Here is a 20972-nt window from a genome sequence, read left to right as displayed (position 1 = left end):
ATAACCTTAAAGTTGATGAAAAAGACGATAAATGATCAAAAAGTTGCTGCAAGTTTAGAAAAAATATCTTTAATCTGTTGATATAATGAAGTCCTGACTGCTGTCGCCCCTTTCTGTCCCCCCCGTCCCCCCGTCCCCCTGTTCTGTCCCCCATCCCGCCCCTGTCCCCCCAAGGCTCTGGTTTTCTACACGGAGGGTTTGAGGAGTTCTGACGTTCTGGTCCAGCAGGGATCCTGTTTGGCTCTGAAGTGCTTGAAGGTGAGCAGCACCAACAGAGCCGGCTCAGATTCTGGTTCTGGTTCTGGACCTGGTTCTGGTCCCAGTGGTCCCTCACTGCTGTGCTTGTCCGGCAGGCGGTGGAGAGCGTGGACCACATTGCAGACTTATGGAGGTCCGCAGACGAGGATCTTCGTGGTTCTGCCAGAGAGACGGTCCTGTCCTTCGGTACCAGAACCCGGTTCTCCTCCTCCGTCGGGTTCCTTCCGGTTCTGACCCATCTCTGTGTGTGCAGGGAAGAAGGGGTACCAGGCCTTCCAGAGGATGGACCAGCTGTACAGCGACTTGGAGGAGGAGGCCTACCAGAACCAGGAGACCCAGACCACCATCCTGTAGACCCGCTGCTGGAGGCCTACCAGAACTAAAACCAGGAGATCCAGACCACCATCCTGTAGACCCGCTGCTGGAGGCCTACCAGAACCAGAACCAGGAGACCCAGATCGCCATCCTTTAGACCCGCTGCTGGAGGCCTACCAGATCCAGGAGATGGGGATCCTGGAAGATTCGGGTCCTGAGGTGAAGACCTGATTCCTGGAGGCTAATCAGAACCAGAACCAGGAGAAGGAGACCCTGGTCCTGACATGACACCTGCTGCCTGAGCGGACTCAGCCTGGGGTCTGGACGGTTCCGTCCCGGTTCTCTGGGACTCCCTGGATTCAGACCGAGGTCCCGGTGGGTTTTATTTCGGGGGCTTTGGATCCGACAGGGTTCCAGGTCATGTGGGCGGGTTCTGCGTGGCAGAGAACTGTGTGGTTCTCCTGGCGTCACTGTGTGGAACTCGGACCGTTCCAGCCTGGTTCCAGTTCGGTCCAGAATGCTGGACTCAATAAAAACCCTGAAGATCCTCCATCGGTCCGTCATTCAGCCAGAACCCAACAGAACCCAGGTTCTACTGGGTTCCAGGTTCCACTGGGTTCCACCGGACTTCACCTGATCAGTCTGATAGTCTTCCTTTTGAAGGAAACTTTCTGCTTTTCAAGACTCAGAAGGTCTGAACTTAAAGTTAAAGATGACAAATGAGAGGAACCCTGTAATCTGGATCCAGAACCTGAACCAGGACTCTGGAACTCTGTAATCTGGATCCAGAACCTGAACCAGGACTCTGGAACTCTGTAATCTGGATCCAGAAGCTGAACCAGGGCTCTGGAACCCAAACAGGAGAGGTTCTGGTCTGATGTGGATCCAGAGGCTGGTTCCAGATCAGTCCTTGGGGTTCCCGGTCAGGCGCCTCTTCCAGAGACAGCAGCTGCTTTTGGGTTTGTTTTGATTCATTTTCCGTTTTTCTGTTTGTTTCTTTCTTCCTTTCTATTTTTTCTTCTATTCCACTTTTTCCTTTTATTGTTTTTAATCTTTCATTTTTCTCTTTTCCTGAGTAAAGCTGCGCTGACAGTTTCAATCAGAGTATTTTGACAGTTTCTGCTTTTTTTGAATCCAGCTTCAGCTTCTTTCAGCTGCTGCTTCGTTTTGTTTTTCAGTCTTTCGTCAGTTTTTCTGAACCGGATCCCGTTTGGCTCCGGAGGTTGGACACTTTTTGAAAATCAATAAATAAAATGACCATAAAGTCTGAACTCACATTAAATCTCCTGAGAGTCCCGAAGCAGGGGGTTCTGATCAGTTTTCTCTACCCAAAGTTTACATTATTCCCTCATCGGAGGGTGGAGCACATCGCAGCTGAGCTGCACCCTGAACTGATGGAGTGGTCTTCATGTTCTTCCTTCACCTCCACCCACTGCTGCAGCTCCACCTGCTGAACTCTCAGATCAACCAGTGAAAGTAGAAACAAGGTGTTTGTGGGTGAGGAGTGTTCAAGAGGAGCCTGATTCACTGTTCCTCCGACTGACGGTCCCTCTGATGGTTCGTCCAACTGACGGTCCCTCCGACAGACGGTCTCTCTGGCTGACGGTCCCTCCGATGGTTCCTCCGACTGACGATTCCTCCGACAGACGGTCCCTCCGATGGTTCCTCCGACTGACGGTCCCTCCGATGGTTCGTCCGACTGACGATTCCTCCGACTGACGATTCCTCCGGCTGACGGTCCCTCCGATGGTCCCTCCGAGTGACAGTCCCTCCGATGGTTCCTCCAACTGACGGTCCCTCCGATGGTTCGTCCGAGTGACGGTCCCTCCGATGGTTCCTCCAACTGACGGTCCCTCCGATGGTTCGTCCGACTGACGATTCCTCCGACAGACGGTCCCTCCGATGGTTCCTCCGACTGACGGTCCCACCGATGGTTCGTCCGACAGACGGTCCCTCCGACTGACGGTCCCTCCGATGGTTCCTCCGACTGACGATTCCTCTGACTGACGGTTCCTCCGACAGACGGTCCCTCCGACAGACGGTCCATCTGATGGTCCCTCCGACTGACGGTTCCTCCGACAGACGGTCCCTCCGATGGTCCCTCCGACTGATAGTCCCTCTGATGATTCCCCTTCACACACTTCAGTTCTGCTTTTCTTTTCTTTCCATGCCAGTGTTACCGGCCCCAGACCTAGGGGTATCTGGGATCCGGTACAAACGGTCACGCAGGCAAGGGTGCACTGTGGACCGAAAGGATGGATGTTGCTCCAACAAGTACTGAGCCAAAACGGAAGCGATCCATCCTCTCAAGAGGTCCTCAATGACACATGCGCCACCTACTGACATGTTTGGGGGACTGCCTTAGATCAGTTCTGGTTTTGGTTTATAACAAAAATTAAATTGGGGGGGGGGATTAGTTTCTATAAACTTAAATTCACTGTGGATTTCCTGCCCACTACACCAGTATGTGAGAACATGTAGTTCTGGAGCCTGGCCACTAGAGGTGCTGTTTATTTTTGTATAGAAAGTACAGGACTGGGTCCAGGACCAGGACCGAGACCAGAGTTTTAGAACCATCACCAGGACCTGAGTCTTCGTGGTCTACACCAGCCCCCACCACCACCACCAGGCTGTGGACTGGTCCCGGTCCCCGGATTCTTTCCTACCAAACCACAAAAATAGAAGTTTTTTTATGAAAGTATCCATTTAAATTCCAGTTAGTTTTATTTTGAAAAAAGCTTCCTTTCTGTCAGCACTTCCTTCCTGAGATAAACTGGTTTCAGCTCAACCGCCGTTCAGGACGTTTTACTGGTAATAAAGATGGCCGCTTTAACCGGAGGATTACCGATCATCACGTTAACCACACCGAGGAGGGTTAACCGGAGGATTACCGATCACTGATTGGTCGGTTTCATTCAGACTCCCACAGGCGTGAAGATGTTGAGGAAAAAACTTTATTTAAATTAAAACCAAAGCGATTACACACACACACACGCGCGCACACACACACACAGGTGGAGGAGAAAGCCTCCGCCTTGCCAGCTCAACATTTACAGCAGTGAGAAACAAGGAGACAGCCGGAACCTTCTAGAACCTTCTCCTGCTGGAGACCGCTTTGATACATTTATCAGCATGTACTGATCTCACACACACACACACACACACACACACACACACACACACACACACACACACACACACACACACACACACACACACACAACACACACACACACACACACACACACACACACACACACACCACACACACACACACACACACACACACACACCTCTACCCTTTGGAAACTTCAGCATTTCATTTTAAAACTCGACGTTGGGACGATCACAGCGGCCCATGCAGAGGGAGGACCAGGGCAAAGGTCACTGGCTGGGGCGATGAGAGCGGGGCAGACCCGGGTCAGGTCAAAGGTCACTGGCTGGGGTGGTGAAAGCAGGCAGACCCTCCGGGAATCCTTCACAGCAGAGTTACTGATTGTCCAGTGTGGTGGGCGGAGCCTGTTGGGGTGGGGGCGTGGCTGCCGGTGCAGGGGTCACGCCGGGGTCACACAGGGGTCACGCCAGGGTTCTGGCAGTTTGAAAACAGGTTTTGGTGGCGAGTGAAGTAAGTAAACGCATCAGGAGGAAAAACAAAACAAAAGAACCGACACGCAATACTGACGACGGCCACTGGGCGTCCCGGCAAAAAATACCAGAGGTCAAGGTCTGACTGGAGCTGCTGAGAGTCTCACCGCTGCCGGGGCGCCTCGTCCGACAGCATCTCCTCTTCACAGCACCCCCCCCCCCCCCCCCCCCCCCCCCCCAGCAGGTCCCAGGAGGCCCAGTCCAGTCCAGTCCAGTCCGCCCCCCTTACAGCATGGCAGCATCCCCCTCCAGCTCCCCGGTCAAGGACCCCCCCCCCCCATCCTCCTCCTAGGTGCCCACGATGGCGGGGTCGTGGGCGGCGGCGGGCAGCGCGGCGTCCTGGCAGTGGTACAGGAAGCAGTTGCCCCAGCAGCTGTAGCAGATGAGGAAGAGCGCGGCGAGGAAGACCAAGGCACAGATGGTGCAGGGCTTCCTCTCCAGCAGGAAGCTGAGCAGGTAGAAGCCCATGAACATGGAGTGGTTGAACCACAGCGCCGGGTTCAGCGGCTTGGGGATCAGCAGCACCGGCAGCAGCCACTGCAGGCAGTACATCCTGCCGCCACCGGGGGGCGCTCGGCGCTGATGGACCGGGAGGACGCAGGGACAGGCGGAAGGAGACAGACGAGACGGCTTCAGGTCATCCCTGGAGGACAGAGGACAGACGAGTCAAGGACAGAGACAAAGACCAGGGTTCTGCCTCGCCCAGTAAACCAGCCCCGCCCACTCCCCTTCCACATCTGGACGGTGGAGCTGGGGGGGGGGGGGGGGGGGGTCTGGGGATGAGAGAAGGTAGAGCTAAGGAGCTAAAGCTAACCCTGAGAGAAGCTAGAGCTAAAGAGCTAAAGCTAACCCTGAGAGAAGCTAGAGCTAAAGAGCTAAAGCTAACCCTGAGAGAAGATAGAGCTAAAGAGCTAAAGCTAACCCTGAGAGAAGCTAGAGCTAAAGAGCTAAAGCTAACCCTGAGAGAAGCTAGAGCTAAAGCTAACCCTGAGAGAAGCTAGAGCTAAAGCTAACCCTGAGAGAAGCTAGAGCTAAAGAGCTAAAGCTAACCCTGAGAGAAGATAGAGCTAAAGAGCTAAAGCTAACCCTGAGAGAAGATAGAGCTAAAGAGCTAAAGCTAACCCTGAGAGAAGCTAGAGCTAAAGAGCTAAAGCTAACCCTGAGAGAAGCTAGAGCTAAAGCTAACCCTGAGAGAAGCTAGAGCTAAAGAGCTAAAGCTAACCCTGAGAGAAGCTGGAGCTAAAGAGCTAAAGCTAACCCTGAGAGAAGCTAGAGCTAAAGAGCTAAAGCTAACCCTGAGAGAAGCTAGAGCTAAAGCTAACCCTGACAGAAGATAGAGCTAAAGCGCTAAAGCTAACCCTGAGAGAAGCTAACGCATTCTGATGACGTATTTGTTTGAAGTGCTGATTGGCTGAAGAGGTGCCAGTCAGAGGAGGAACCGACGCCCCCTGCTGGAGTTTCTATTGGCTCGTTCCCAGACCCCCCAGCTCCACAATCCAGATGTGGATGAGGAGTGGGCGGGGCTGGTTGACCAGGCTAGGTTCTGCCGTCTTCATGACCAGAAGTGTCTCAGTGACGTTCTGCTGTTCTGGATCCATGAAGAACCTTTAACCTTCAGAACGAGGCGAGAGCAGCTCAGGAAGCTTCAAACAAAACCAGATCTGATGAGGATTCATGAAGTTTTAACTTCAGTTCAGAGTTTGTTTTATCATCATTATTGTTCCAGATTTTAGGTTTTTCTCCTATTTTCCAAGAATGTTTTGTTGACATTTTAGAGATTTTTGCAGTTTTAGCTGTTTTACCTCTGTTGAAGCAGTTTTGCAGGTTTTTTTTCCCCCAAACATACTTATGCTCTACTTTCAGACATTCCAGACATTTCATGTTCTCTCGGCTGTTCCGTTACCTTCTTGTGGTTTTAGCCGTTTTTACTCATTTCCCTTGAGCCTTTATTTGGATCCCTGTTGAACCGGAAGTGGGCATCATTCTGAACGGTACTGCTGTGTAGCTATTGTAGCTAGAATAAAAATAAGTTTCATGTTTGTTCGTGTTTAGCGTGAAGCTTCGTGGAGCCGCTGCAGAGGGGCTGAAGGGCCACATGTGGCTCCAGAGCCGCAGGTTGAACACCACTGGTAGTTCCTGAGCGGCTCCTCGGCGGCCATCAGTTCTACTGTGTGAGTAAATAATGTCACGTGGCCCAAAGCGTTTCCGCGCCGCGCACGGCAGTAGTGCACATGGGTCATGTGACACATGACCTCTTGACCCCCAGAGTTCAGACATGAACCACACAAAGCACAAACATAAAACTAAGGGCCAATCCCAATTCTACCCCTTACCCCTACCCCTTACCCCTACCCCTATGATATGCGCGTTCACGAGGCTTAAGGGCTATCCCAATTCTCCTTTTTGAATAGGGGTAGGGGAAAGGGGAAGGGCTATTTCACCCCTTTCAGCGAAGTCTGCATCGATGCTCCCTATTCTCTATAGGGGTAGGCGGAGTTTCACATTGGCCAGAAAAAAACAACATGGCGCCCACCACGGAGTCGCACAAATGTAAGATTGCTTTCTGTATACTATTTAAAAAGCTATAAAAAGTGTATTTGCTTCACTGAATTTATAGATAAACTAGCGTGACAGTGTCCCAGTCATGGATTAACGTTTTAGCGCTGCGCAGCACCGTTTCCAATCGTGAATTTGTAACTTCTTTAGAGCACTAATCACTGAATTAACGTCATCCTTTATCATGTTTTTAACGTAATATGTTAGACACAGGGACCTCCGATGAAACCCGACTGCTGATTCAGTTTAGAGCCGGGTTCCTCAATTAGCGGACACCTCGCTGCGGCCCCAGGGCAAATGTATGGGGGAAAAAAAAAAGAAAAAAAAATCTTTCTTTAAACGCTCCATGTTCCGTGTGAGCACCGTTCTGCACCGCGCCGCTCTGCCCGGACCCATGCTTGTATATAAAAAGCAAATGTGGACCTTCAAGATTTGTATTTGAGGACCCTGGGTTTAGAGGTTAAAAAGGAAGAAAAGTTTTTGAAATCAAAATACAGCGCCAAAACACATTGGGAGTAAATTATATTATTCGTCTAAGCTATAATATGTCAGTAATAAAACGTGTTTATATAAATATATCTGTATTACTTTAGGAAATTCATAAAAGAAAATGGCTTGGAAGGGGAAGTTACAGCCCAGCAAGCTTCAAAAAAGTGGGAGAACCTCAAAAAGAAATATAAGGTAAATAATAATACCATTATTAAAAAATAAAAGTAATTTCTAATGTAATTTCTATCATTTCTAATATCCATAATTTTTTGCTGTTATAGGAGTGCGGCGGGGCTTAAAGGGCCAAGGGGTATCCCAATTCATAGTGCTGCAAAGATAGCCCTAGCCCTCAGCCCTATTCTAAAAGGGGTAGGAGAGTGATAGGGGTAGGGCTAAGGGCTAAGGGGTAGGGGTAAGGGGTAGAATTGGGATTGGCCCTAAAACTGTTATTATGGCGAGTGTCAACTCAGGTCAATATGGACCAGGACCAGTAGAACAGGGACCAGGACCAGCTCACGTTCATCCTGAGAGGACCCGGATGGTTATATAGTGAAATGTTAACCTCTAGGCTCAAACTCAGCAGCTCTGGGGCAGAACACCAGACCAGAACGTCTGTTTTCACATTTGCACACTTTCTACAGAAAATGACTGCAAACTCAGCATGAAGACTGTCCCTGGAACTGCTGCATTCTGGGAGTTTTGGGGCTGACGGCGTGGCTCCGAGGCCAGCCGGCAGCTCCGATGTCTCCGCTCCAGGCTGCTGTGTTCGCGGCTCTTCGCAGCTCTCTGGAGGTTTGTCAGCCTGCTCGGTTCGGCCACATCGGAGGCTCCTGCCGGCCACTTCCGGCCCACGGGGCTTTTGCTTGATGCCCCTGCTCTCCCGCCGTGCCAAGCGGAGTGTTTTATGGCGCTCCTGGACTTCATGGTGGTGGCGGCATGCGAGCAGATAAAAACTCATAAATAAAGCCAGACGGAGGTGGGCTGACTTGTCATTACCATTAAATACCTAACGAGACAGGTGAGTTAAAGGGAAAGGGTGTGTGTGTGTGTGTGTGTGTGTGTGTGTGTGTGTGTGTGTGTGTGTGTGTGTGTGTGTGTGTGTGTACGTGTACACGGTTGGAAGCGGCTGCTTCGAGCAGCAAAACTGGCTGAGGCTGGCTGCTGGTGTCGGTGACAGCTGCTGAAACTCCCCGGGGGTCACGTGACCGCCAGACTGAAATCCTAGCAGGGTGATCGGCTGAACCTGTTCACCGTCCCGGAGAAACACCTGCCTTTGTCCCAGACACCCAGCTCCGCCTGCAGGAGGCACACCTCCGTCCTCACCCCGCCGCCAGGCCGCAGTCTGCCGCGCTGCTCCGCCGCTTCTCGGTGTAACGCGTTAAAAAGAGCGGCCGACCGGACCTCGCGCAGAAATCCGCCGATTTGTGGGTTGAGAGGTGACCGTGAACGCACCACGATTGAGATAACTATGCTGGGGATCAGTTTGGCAAAATAAAGACTTCGGCGCGTTAAAATACGAACAAAAACATTTTATTATTAAAAATGAAACGTTAGCAGTAACAATAGCCCAGGTACGTTGCTCACATATCGCGACGGGCGTAACGACACGTAGCGAGCAGCGCTGACGTTACTCGATTACTTCGAAGAACTGATTTATGACTTTATTATTATTATTTTAAAAACGAGTCAGACGAGAACCAGCGGGAAGAGAGAGGGCGAGCAGGCCGCTGAGAGAGACAGCAGAGGCCGCCGCCGCTGAGAGCAGAGGCCGCGGTGAGAGGTAGGAGAGGCCGCGGTGAGGAGCCCGCTCAGCGGGAAGAGCAGCGCGGACTCCCCGCGGACGCTCCCAGCCCGGACCCGCGGCTCCCGACCGGACGGTCCGCGACGCGTTCCGCTGTCTGTGCGGGACGGTAAAGCTGCGGGTTCCCAGAGGGCTGGAGATAGATACCGACCTGCCGTGCTCCGGTCACTTAGCCGCTCCATCTCCCTCACTGCGCACCATTCCGGGAGCTAACGCGCTAGCCGTTAGCATGAAGGACCCCTGCTGCTCAGTTCAAGCACAACGCGGCATTTTAGGTGTCCGTGGCGCGCCGGAACACATTATTGTTTGTTTGTTTGCTCGGTTGATTATTTGTTGTTGACTCAATTCGTGTGCTGTTGAAATAAAAACTGCTTGATTTTTAATCTTGTTCGGGTAATTTTGTCGCCAATACTAAATTAATGATACAGAAAATAATTTAATAAATAGTGCGACATTTTTAGAAAAGCGTTTTGTTGTGTGCATATTTTACTGCTGTTAAGAGTTTGCTGTTCTGTCATCTTTTCTCTGCTTTCATCCTCAAAGCTCAGACCAGAACAGCAGAAATGGTCAGAGTCTGATTCTGCAGAAAGTCTCCTCTGGGTCTGGTTCTTCTGAGTCTGGTTCTGCAGGTTTCTTCCTGTTAAATCCGTTTCTGTTCCACCGTCTCGTCTGCTGGCTCATGTCGTTGTTGGGGTTCAATTTATTTGAACTTCTAGGCATTTATGGGAAACTGAACCTGTAAAAAAAACAATTGTTTTTGATCGTTCAATCCCAGTCTTGGCATCTTTATCAGCAGAAAAACCATCAATAAATCGATCGGATGTCTTCTGAAGACAAAAAAACAACAATAAAACAAGTTTTTTTCAAACTTTATTTGTCACACTTAACTCATTACACTGATGATGAAAAATGTGGGGAATCCAGTTAAAGTAGAGATCAGTGGGCTGCATACAAAAATACCTTAAAAGAAGCTCATTTCAGAAAAGAACAACTGATAACAAAAAGAAAAAAAATGGAATTAATAAAACAAATCCGAGAAGGAAACTTGTCCTGTTTGCTTTTTTCACAATTTTCACTGCTGAAGTCTGCTGACTTCCACGAACTAATGCAAACATCGCATCAACGAAAAAACCTTCTGAAATCAATAATAATTCTCTGAAGAGAGAAACGACGTGTCTCCGCCGATCATGACGGAGCGGAGAGCAGCACTAGCTGTGTGTTTCTTATACTGGCGTGGCTGCGATGCTGAAAGCTGCATGCTGATTGGTTCATTCGAACTGGAGCGTTTGGAACACGTGTTCTCAGAAGCAGAGACTTCAAACCCTCGGTTCCCGGTTTCTACTGAGTCCTGAACTGTCGGGAACCGGCAGAGCGTCGTGGAGCCGGCGGAGCGTCGGTCAGAAATGGAGCTCAGCTGGACTCATCAGCAGGAGGCTTCGTTTCGGGCCGGACCGTCGGCTCCAGCGCCGGCTGGAGGACGGGCCTCGAGGCGGCGCTGCGAACGGCGTGGATCGGCGTGACGGCGGCTCTCCGGGTGTTCGGAGCTCTTCAGCGTTGTGTCGAAGTGACAGCAGCCGGAAAGAAAAAAGCATACAAGGCTAACGGCGCACAGACGCAGCAAATCCCGCGTGGGAGAGCGCACGGAAAACATCCTCAGCGGCTACAACCATTCCTAGAAGCGACACAGAGAGTTCAGTCTCTGGATGTGGAACATTTAACAGGAAGTAGCGTTTCGATGGCAGGAGTCAGTATTTCCACAGAGGAATCGATAAAGTGCCGAAATCTTCCCTCCCACCTGCTACAGGCCAAACCTCCTGTCCGGGGGGAGGAGGAGGAGGAGGAGGAGGAGGAGGGAAGCTGATGTGGGACCAGGCTCCAGCCTCCGCTGGTAAAACATGACGATAATGCTGAAGTGCAGAAAAGCTGTGATTCCGGGAAATTCCAGCAGGGGGCGGAATCAAACATTAAAGTAAAGACCAGTCTGTGGCGTTCACTTCTCTTCTCTCTCTGGCTTCTTTCTGTCATTTTGCTTCATATCAGTGTTAATTTGAGATGAAAAATAATCAGAAGTTAAGCGTACTGTCCCCGTGGAGATCAGGCCTGCTGGGTTCCTCATTTCCACCGACTGAGGTCAGGATGTGGCTCGGCCTCCACCCAAGCTGAAAACTCTCCTTTACATTCACACCTTAAGGCAGCAGCGATGCGTTCAGGCGTCATCCGACATTTTCTGAAATCATCTCATGAAGCCAGAGGAACACGAACCAGAGCCGCGGACCCCGAACCGGCAGGTTTGGACCCTGCTGGAGAACCTCTGTGGGACGGATCAGGATCCACTCAGGTTCCACTTCAGGGTCGGACTTCTGATGCAACATGAAGCTCCTCCTCCTCCTGAGAAGCTCCTCCTCCTAAAGCCAAGCTCCTCCTCCAATGAAGCTCCCCCCAGTGAAGCTCCTCCTCCTACAGTGAAGCCCCTCCCCTGGTGAAGCTCCTCCCCCGGTGAAGCTCCTCCTCCAGTGAAGCCCCTCCCCTGGTGAAGCTCCCCCCGAGTGAAGCTCCTCCTCCTCCAGTGAAGCCCCTCCCCTGGTGAAGCTCCTCCCCCGGTGAAGCTCCCCCCGAGTGAAGCTCCTCCTCCTCCAGTGAAGCTCCTCCCCCGGTGAAGCTCCCCCCGAGTGAAGCTCCTCCTCCTCCAGTGAAGCCCCTCCCCTGGTGAAGCTCCACCCCCGGTGAAGCCCCTCCCCTGGTGAAGCTCCACCCCCGGTGAAGCCCCTCCCCTGGTGAAGCTCCACCCCCGGTGAAGCTCCTCCTCCAGTGAAGCCCCTCCTCCTCTCAGCTCTTCATCACTTTCAGTCCCACTGGTTTCTTTCTTCCTTCCTTCTTCCCGTCTCTCCACCTCCAGCAGGACAGACCTCCACCCTTCCCGGCGGTTCTCCAGGTTGAACCACCACCCGTCTGTAAACAGCCTGGTCCTCCTCCTCCTCTTCCTCCTCCTGCTCCTCCTCTTCCTCCATCAGAGATGTGTGTCCTGCTCCTCTTCATCTTCCTCCGTCGCCGCCTGATTGACGAACACCTGGAGAGGACAGAGGTGAGAGGTGAGAGACGAGCCTCCGTCAGGCGCCCGTCCAGACAGCGTCTCGTCCAATCACCTGCCAGCGGCTGCCGTCGTTCCCGCCCCCTTCCCCGCCCCCCGCCAGCCCGTTGGCGCTCGGCTTCTTCTCGCTCGTCTCCGGCTGGCCGCCGTCATTGGTCACGTCCAGCATGGGGTTGTCATGGCAACCGTTCTCCACAAAGTGGAGCTCCTCCGCCCGAAACTGATGGAGAGACCAGGATGAAAAGTTACTGCTCTGTTATCTGGAAACATGCAAACTCCACACAGCCAGGCTCCACTGGGGTTCGAGCCCAGGACGTCCTCGCTGTGACGCGGTGGGACGAGCCACTGCCGTGTGGAGCGAGCCCCCCCCGCCCCTCACCGTGGTCTTGGCGGCGGGGAGCCGGCGCTGCCAGCAGATGTAGACAAAGCCAGACGTGATGATGACCATGCAGACGGAGCCGATGATCACCAGCACCACGAACAGCTTGCCGTAGTCGCTGCGCGTCTGGCTGGGCCGGGCCGGGCAGCTGCCGGCGGCGTCGAAGTTCTGGATGCCCAGCTGGAAGAAAACCATCACACTCTGAACGACGCTGGAAACACAGGAAGGAGCCGCTGCCACAACAAGCGGGGAATGAATCAGTCCTTCCTTTTGATTTTTGATTTTTTTGGTCATTTTCCAGGACTTTAAAAAAAAAAAAAATTCTATGCTTTTATTTTGGAAGCTTGTCTGGCTTTGACTGCAGAGTCTGAGTCAGCAGGATGAAGCGAGGCTGCAGCAGAACATCGGTCCTCAGCTCCGAAACCAACCAGTCAGCAGGTCGGCCAGTGGCTGGAGGACGCCGAGGGACAGGAGAGAGTAATCTGTGACTACCTACACCTAACTACACCTAACTACACCTACCCCCACATAACTACACCTAACTACACCTACCCCCACATAACTACACCTACCCCCACATAACTACACCTACCCCCACATAACTACCTAAGCAAACCTACCCAAACCTACACATATCGACACAGACCAACCCAAACCTACCCACGCCTACCCACACCAACCTACCTAACCAAACCAACCCACCCATGCTCCTGATGTGGTTTCACACAGAGGTGTTCCAGAGGTTCTCCAACTCACCCCGACTCCAGAACCGTGTTACCAGGTTCTGACAGTCAGACCTATTTTAAATCAGGAAACAGTTTGACATCTCTGAGCGGAAACAGGCGTCCTCATAGAACAACCGAAGACGAGTGTTATCAGTCCACAGCGACGCCGAGGCAGCGTTCACACCACAACGTCTCATTTTGGCATTTTCATTTCAGAAAAGTTTCCTGTTCCCATTTTGATGTTCTAACAACAGCATCTGTTTCCATGGCAACTGCAGAAACATAATGCAGTTTTCATGTTGGGTCAGTAGGGGGTGCTGTTGTTTTTGTAATGAAACCTCAAACGCTGCAGAGAAGAGTATGTGTGTGTATTGTTACAGGAGAATTTGGACGGGGACCAGAACCGGGACCAGGAGAAGGGGACTGGGGTTCTTGACTCTCCTGGTCATTTGTTTCAGTTTCAACAGAGACAGGGCGTTTTCAGAGTTCCACTTTGGGAGCCGTTGTGGTGTAATCGGACACCCGACCAGAAGCCTGGCGTTTTGCCGGGAAACGGTTGCCGTGGGAACGGGCCCCTGAAGAAACGAGGTTTTACCATATCCAGAGAATTCCTGATTTCTCCCAGCATGTCCAGAACGTCCTTAGTGGCGATCACTCCTGGAAGACACAGGAGACGAGGACAACGTTACGAGGCTCAGTCCATCGCCGACATTCACAGTAGAGACCAGCCCAATCCGGACCAGTCCTTCCAGACCCGGATACCGAAACCGCTGGGATCAGAGACAAAGACGGGTCGCGTCAGAACCCAGAGTGGGCTAAACCGGGTTCAAACCAGCAACCGCGACCTGTCCTGATCAGGCTGCACCATATCCGCGGGAACGTCTCAACAGGGGGTGCTGAGAGGAACAAGGGCTCGGCGCCTTTCATCTAACGGGGGGGGGCGGCCAGGAGACCTGAACCTGACCTGGACTTTCTCAAAGGAGTTCAGGAGCCGGACTTTCTTCCAGGACACAGGTTGGACCACTAAAGGAGTCTCTGCTTTTGGTGACCTCTTGGACAGTGCGGCCCTCGTGACCTTTAACCCGGCTGTGGAGAGACGTGACCTCTGTGCTGCTTCCAGAAAGACACATTTCACAGTTGGACTTCTGCTGATCAATCAGAGCGTCGGGGAGGCGATCAGCTGATCGATCAGAGCATCGGGGAGGCGATCAGCTGATCGATCAGAGCGTCGGGGAGGCGATCAGCGGATCGATCAGAGCATCGGGGAGGCGATCAGCGGATCGATCAGAGCGTCGGGGAGGCGATCAGCGGATCGATCAGAGCATCGGGGAGGCGATCAGCGGATCGATCAGAGCGTCGGGGAGGCGATCAGCGGATCGATCAGAGCGTCGGGGAGGCGATCAGCGGATCGATCAGAGCGTCGGGGAGGCGATCAGCGGCTCGATCAGAGCATCGGGGAGGCGATCAGCGGATCGATCAGAGCGTCGGGGAGGCGATCAGCGGATCGATCAGAGCGTCGCGGAGGCGATCAGCGGATCGATCAGAGCGTCGGGGAGGCGATCAGCTGATCGATCAGAGCGTCGAGGAGGCGATCAGCTGATCGATCAGAGCGTCGGGGAGGCGATCAGCTGATCGATCAGAGCGTCGAGGAGGCGATCAGCGGATCGATCAGAGCGTCGGGGAGGCGATCAGCTGATCGATCAGAGCGTCGAGGAGGCGATCAGCTGATCGATCAGAGCGTCGGGGAGGCGATCAGCTGATCGATCAGAGCGTCGGGGAGGCGATCAGCTGATCGATCAGAGCGTCGGGGAGGCGATCAGCTGATCGATCAGAGCGTCGGGGAGGCGATCAGCTGATCGATCAGAGCGTCGGGGAGGCGATCAGCTGATCGATCAGGAGCCGGGAGGCTCCAGGACTCTGGAGGGAAACTCGTTCCGATTCGTCAATCTGTTGTCAAAACGCCACCTGGGCCAATCACGAGCAGGCTGTGATGGTCGTGTGCGTGCACGTGGGCGTGCGCACCGTTCTCGGACGCCACGTTCATCAGCAGCTGGCGGTGCTGGTGGGTCGGCTTGCTGAGGTTAATCATCCAGGATCCCTCCGGGCTGTTCATCCTGCGAGCAAACACCCGCTCCAGGACCCGCAACAGGCGGACGCCCTGGTCCACCCGGAACTCCTCCTGCCACACACACACACAGACAAACACACACACACACACACACACACACACAAACACTGTAAGCTAACATTGAATGAATGAATGAGATCAATCGATGTGATCCAGTGGAACCTGAACAGCCTGAACAGGTCCAGAGGTACCACATGTCAAACATAAGGCCCGTGGGCCAAAACCGGGCCGCAGCAGGCTCCGGGCCGGCCCAACAGGCCACTGACCAACGGTCCAAGTTCCAGCGTCTGGCGTTCTCGCTGGAAGTCGTCGTCGTCGGGTTTCAAGTGAGAACTCAAACGTTGGTTGCGTTGCGGCGTCCGTTGACATGGCAACAGGGACACTGCGAAAGGTAGAGACGGTTCTCCAGGTTTCTGACTCTGTCAGGAACAGCTGTTGCATTATGGGTGTTCTCTCCACCCTCCCCCTGACGGTGCGGCTCTGAGGCTAATGCTAGCTAGCTAGATTTCCTGACGTATCAATTTGCTGCCATGTTTGGATGTTGTTGGATGTTGTTGGGCGGAGCGCAGCCCGCTGCACCGGATGCTGGGTGGAGGCCTGATCCGGATCAGATCCAGACCCGGTCCAGACCCAGTCCAGATACTTACGCAGTTGAAGTTTTGCGTCAGGTTCAAGATGACGTATCCTTGACCGGCGAGCTGGCTCCAGTCCAGACACACCAGCTGGAAGAGACACACACACACACACACACACACACACACACACACACACACACACACACACACACACACACACACACACACACACACACACACACACACACACACACACACACACACACTAAATGAGGTGATTAAAATCTGGAGAGGAGCCGGCGTTTGACCCCATTATGACCCCGGTGGTGTCAGGTTACAGGAAGTCCTCGCTGTCATGTGACTGCTGTCTTCTCCTGCACTTCCTGTTTCCATGAATTCCCTGAAAATTCCCTGGTTTTGTCCTGATCCAGACCGCTGCGAGTCCCCGGACCGGGGGTTGAGAACCGGAGCGTACCTGCTGCTGGGACAGCAGAGGTGTCTCCACCCGGTCCCAGGCGGAGTCGCTCAGGTCGGCGGTGGGGAACGGACCCGTGGTGAGCGGTCCAATTCCTGGCTCCGCCCGCTCCGGGCCGGATCCTGGTCGGACGGCAGGAGTCAGGTGTTAGCGAGGGCTCTGAGGGGGCGGGGCTTCGGCGGCCCTGAGGATGCTGACCTTTGAACTGGTCTCCGTCCGCGCTGGGCTGCAGCGGCTCCCTGCTGGGAGCCACGCCCACCTCCGGCACCGTGGGATTCTGGGTAAAGGCAGCCATGTGAATCAGGCCTGCCTCCTCCTCCTCCTCCTCCTCCTCCTCCTCCTCCTCCTCCTCCTCCTCCTCCTCCTCCTCCTCCTCCTCCTTCCGGCCTGCAGACAGAAGCCAGCGGCGGTTGGTCGTCCTGCTTAGGGAGAACATGCAGAACACACGGGGCTGCTCCGCCTCCATCCGGCTGTTCCTACCTCTGCCGTAGTTTCCTAGCAGCCCGAAGTCCGTGCCGGTGTCGGTCTCTGGGGCGGCGGTTCCTGCGGTTCCTCTGGTTCCGGCGGTTCCGGCGGTGTCAGCAGCAGCAGCAGCAGGCGGAGGAGTGGAGGACGGGGCGGCGGCTGGAGGTGCGGAGGCGGCCGGGTGGAGGCCGCCACCGCCGCTGGACTGAGCCTCGTCCTGCTCGGCCCCCCACGGCTCCCCGGCCGCCGGGCCGGCCTGGAACAGAAGAACCGGCCCGGTTCAGCGTTCTGAAAGCCATGCCCGTCCACATGGCGCACGCTGCAGCAGGAGTTTCAACAAGTTGCACTTCCAGCGTCTCCGGGGAGCGTCGTCATGTTTTCACTGGAAATGGTTGCCGTGGGAACGGGGCCCCCAGGGGCCACTTTACCGATCTGGATCAGCTCTGCAGCAGCCGGAGCTTCCAGCGTAGACGTACGGCCGTAGATCTGCTGCTAGCATAGCGCCGTGGAATGAACAACTGTTTTTCCACCGGATGCTTTTCACTCAGCAGCGATCCAACATTTTCCCCACCAACAGGCTGGCATTCGGACGGACGACGACCAAACCAGGAAGCCACAGAACCAGATGCCGGCCCTCCAAAATAAAAGTCCCCCTTGCACTCCAGAAACAAACTCGTTCATTACAACGGGCTCATTCCAGCGGAAGATCTATGGCCATAGATCTACGCTTGAAGCTCCTGCTGCGTGACGGAATGTTCCGCTGCAGATCTGATCTGGATCCGGATCCGATCTGGATCCAGAACGCAGCCAGGCCAAGACTTCGTCCCACTGGAGCGGGAAAAGCATGAAAACAGCAGCAGGTTTTGTTTTTCCCGCCGCATGTTCGTTGAGACAGAACAGAACCAGAAGCAGCGGAACTAAAAGACGGGCTGGACCCTGCTTTAGAGACGGACGGGACGGGACGGGACGGAACGGGACGGGACGGGACGGGACGGGACGGGACCTGTGTCTCCTGAGCTGAGCTCAGACAGGCAAGGCGTCTCTAATCGCCTCCACAAGCTGAAGCTCATTAAAGCCTCCAGCTCGGTGTCAAAGGTCGTGGTTGGGACTACATCCGATTTACTGCCATCCAATTAAAGCCCCCCCGAGAATTAAAGCCCCCCCGAGCCGAGGGTCCGTCCAGCTGCAGGGCTGACGGAGACGCTCCGTCCCCGGAGGACACTTCAGAGGAGCTCCTCATGGAGACGTCTCAGCACCAGGGAGTCTCAGAGTTTGCATGTTCTCCCTTCTGTTATCCTCCCACACTCCAGAAACACACTGACCACAGTGTTTCCATGAATCTTTCAGGAGAGGCAGCCCCACAGCATGATGCTGCCTCCGCCGTACCTCTTCCTCCTCCTCCTCCTGCTCCTCACCTCCAGGACGGGGGCTCCTCGCTGCTCCTGCGGTCCAGAACGTGGCTCAGGGGCCGGGAGGGAGACGTCAGGCTGCCGGGAGCTGGACGGCTGGAGGGACGGACTGTAGCCTGAGAGACACAGAGACACAGAGACTCACTGAGACTCACTGAGGCACTACTACTGCTGCACCTTCTCTCTGAGCGGCTGAACAATTCCTCTGAGCAGAGGCGAAAGAAAAACCAAGCAGCTAGGCGGACGATGGTTGATACAACACCAGCAACTCAACCAGCAACTCAACCAGGAACTCAACCAGCAACTCAATCAGCAACTCAACCAGGAACTCAACCAGCAACTCAACCAGCAACTCAACCAGGAACTCAACCAGGAACTCAACCAGGAACTCAACCAGGAACTCAACCAGCAACTCAACCAGGAACTCAACCAGGAACTCAACCAGGAACTCAACCAGGAACTCAACCAGCAACTCAACCAGCAACTCAACCAGGAACTCAACCAGGAACTCAACCAGCAACTCAACCAGCAACTCAACCAGCAACTCAACCAGCAACTCAACCAGGAACTCAACCAGGAACTCAACCAGCAACTCAACCAGCAACTCAACCAGGAACTCAACCAGGAACTCAACCAGCAACTCAACCAGCAACTCAACCAGCAACTCAACCAGCAGAGACATTTAGTTACAATGATGCTGCTCATTAGCGAACTCTGGGGTGTGCCACATGCTAAATGTTAAATGCTAAACGGGATTCCAGTGTGACTGGGTTCATCAGCAGCTCGTCCCTCCGTCTGCAGCCTCCACACTGCGCTGGTGGAGGTGACGGAGCGCTAACTACAGCTGCCATGGCAGTGTGTGTGTGTGTGTGTGTGTGTGTGTGTCTTCATGGTATCAGTACCAGCTGAAGTCTGGAACTCGTCTCTTAAAAGTGGTATTAGTCGTTTCACTTCCTCTGAATTCTAATGCTAATGCTAATGCTAATGCTAATGCTAATGTCACACAAGGCTCAAGCTACTGCTGATAAAAGGTGATGAACCAACCAATCAGAGCATCCAGGTCCGGAGGGGTGTGGTTGACCTTCAGGACGTCCGGCCGTCCGTCCCCCCCCCTCGTCTCCTCCCTGTCCCACTCGTCCTCCCCCCCTCTCCGCTCTCGGTCCTCCCCTCCGTCCTCTCCTCTGTCTCTGTCCTCCGTGTCCGTCCCGCAGAAGCTGGAGCCCTCCTGGGAGGCGTCGCCTCCGCCCGGCCCGCCCACTGGCTCCGCCCCCGTCTCTGGGTGGGTGGAGTCCTCCGGTCCCCGGGGAACCGCGAGGTGGACCATCCGCTGGAGAAGGGAGACGGAAGCGTCAGGAGACAAAGTGGACGTCGTCCCCGGAGGGCCCCGGGACGACGGTCCTCACCTCCATCTCGTCCTCCACGCCGCGGTTCTCGTCCACGGCGTCCCGGGTCCGGGCCGCCCCCCATCGGGACGGGGTCTCCTGGATCTCGGGCCAGCCCATGTCATGGACCAGGTGGGGCTGGGAGCGGACTAGGTCCCGGGCCGAGTGCCGTCTGGCCCGGACCAGGTCCCGGAGGAGGCGGGGCCGGACTGGGTCCGGGTCCTGGTCCCAGAGGACACGAGCCTCTAGAGGACCGGCGGGGGGGACGACCCGCTGGGAGGGACGGACCCTGAAGGCATCACAGCAGACCAGCAGACCTGCAGAGACACAGAGGACAGACCATCACACCTGGACCGGGTCCAGCAGACCAGCCCCCCCCCTCCACCCATCAGACTGTAACCCGACACCACCTCCCAGTCCCCCCTCCTCCACCCATCAGCATCCATCAGGCAGTCAAACAGACACATGGTGGAGAAGTGAGGCTCTGGTAACCCGACACCACCTTCATGTGTTCATCATCATGATCCCTGCTGCATCCGACGGAGCTCCACTGTCTGGGACCACAGGCGGTGCTCTGCTCTGACCTCTGACCTCCACCCCCCAGGTGGTGCTCCGCTCTGACCTCTGACCTCCACCCCCCAGGTGGTGCTCCGCTCTGACCTCTGACCTCCACCCCCCACTGAGCAGATGATAACTCAACTCAACTTCAGTTCTATAGCGCTTTAAAACAACTACAGCTGACACAAAGTGCTGCACAAAGTCAGAAACTATATAAGTGCAAAAGTAAAATACAGTAAAAACAATGAAAAAACAAACAACAACCAAAAAGAGACATCTGAACAAACATTAAAAAATAAACCAAGGGCAGAGTTAAAAGCCAGTGCATAAAATGTGTTTTAAGATCATCTTAAGATCCACAGCTGGGGGGCCACAGCAGAAAACGCTCCGTCCCCTCTGAGCCTCCGTCTGGACCTGGGCACCTCCAGCAGCAGCTGATCAGATCAGCTGATCAGCTGAGGTGGAGCAGCTCAGAGAGGGAAGGCGGGGCGAGACCGTTAGGGATCTAAAAACAAATAAAAGAACCTTAAAATGGACACTAAAGGTCAGAGGTCGCCAGTGGAGGAGGCCAGGATGGGACTGATGTGTCCCTCTTACGTCCTCCAGTCAGCTGCAGCATGTTGGACCAACTGGAGACGAGCGAGGGACGACCGGCTGACTCCAACATGGAGTGCATTCCAGTAAAGGCCTTTGTGTGCTTCTGCGTCGCAGCGACGCAGCCTCT

The 20972-nt window shown here is 54.2% G+C and overlaps 3 protein-coding genes across 3 annotated transcripts; 1 reads left to right on the top strand and 2 right to left on the bottom strand.

Annotated features, from left to right (window-relative positions):
* Window positions 1–91: 91 nt before the first annotated feature.
* Window positions 92–1844, top strand: LOC115384748 (RIPOR family member 3-like; the record flags this gene model as incomplete). The annotated part of the gene is made up of 3 exons (XM_030086984.1): window positions 92–258; window positions 354–444; window positions 512–1844. Coding segments are annotated over 3 exons (359 nt in total), but the record flags the coding sequence as incomplete, so codon positions are not given.
* A 1667-nt stretch (window positions 1845–3511) lies between these two features.
* On the bottom strand, window positions 3512–9322 carry LOC115384752 (bladder cancer-associated protein). The gene is made up of 2 exons (XM_030086986.1): window positions 9216–9322; window positions 3512–4861 (listed from the first exon to the last, which is right to left on the bottom strand). The coding sequence occupies exon 2, from the start codon at window positions 4768–4770 to the stop codon at window positions 4507–4509; it is 264 nt and encodes an 87-aa protein (XP_029942846.1). The 5' UTR covers window positions 4771–4861; window positions 9216–9322; the 3' UTR covers window positions 3512–4506.
* A 2749-nt stretch (window positions 9323–12071) lies between these two features.
* Window positions 12072–20157, bottom strand: LOC115384747 (podocalyxin-like protein 2). The gene is made up of 13 exons (XM_030086982.1): window positions 20091–20157; window positions 19712–20007; window positions 19353–19635; window positions 18315–18424; window positions 16915–17155; window positions 16633–16821; window positions 16435–16556; window positions 16032–16106; window positions 15279–15435; window positions 13852–13913; window positions 12532–12711; window positions 12208–12372; window positions 12072–12131 (listed from the first exon to the last, which is right to left on the bottom strand). Exons 1-13 carry the CDS (start codon window positions 20155–20157, stop codon window positions 12072–12074), a joined length of 2007 nt encoding a protein of 668 aa, XP_029942842.1.
* Window positions 20158–20972: the final 815 nt, after the last annotated feature.

Source organism: Salarias fasciatus, unplaced genomic scaffold (assembly GCF_902148845.1).
Source record: "Salarias fasciatus unplaced genomic scaffold, fSalaFa1.1, whole genome shotgun sequence".
Lineage (NCBI taxonomy): Eukaryota > Metazoa > Chordata > Actinopteri > Blenniiformes > Blenniidae > Salarias > Salarias fasciatus.
This window is presented reverse-complemented; position numbering and strand designations above follow the sequence as displayed.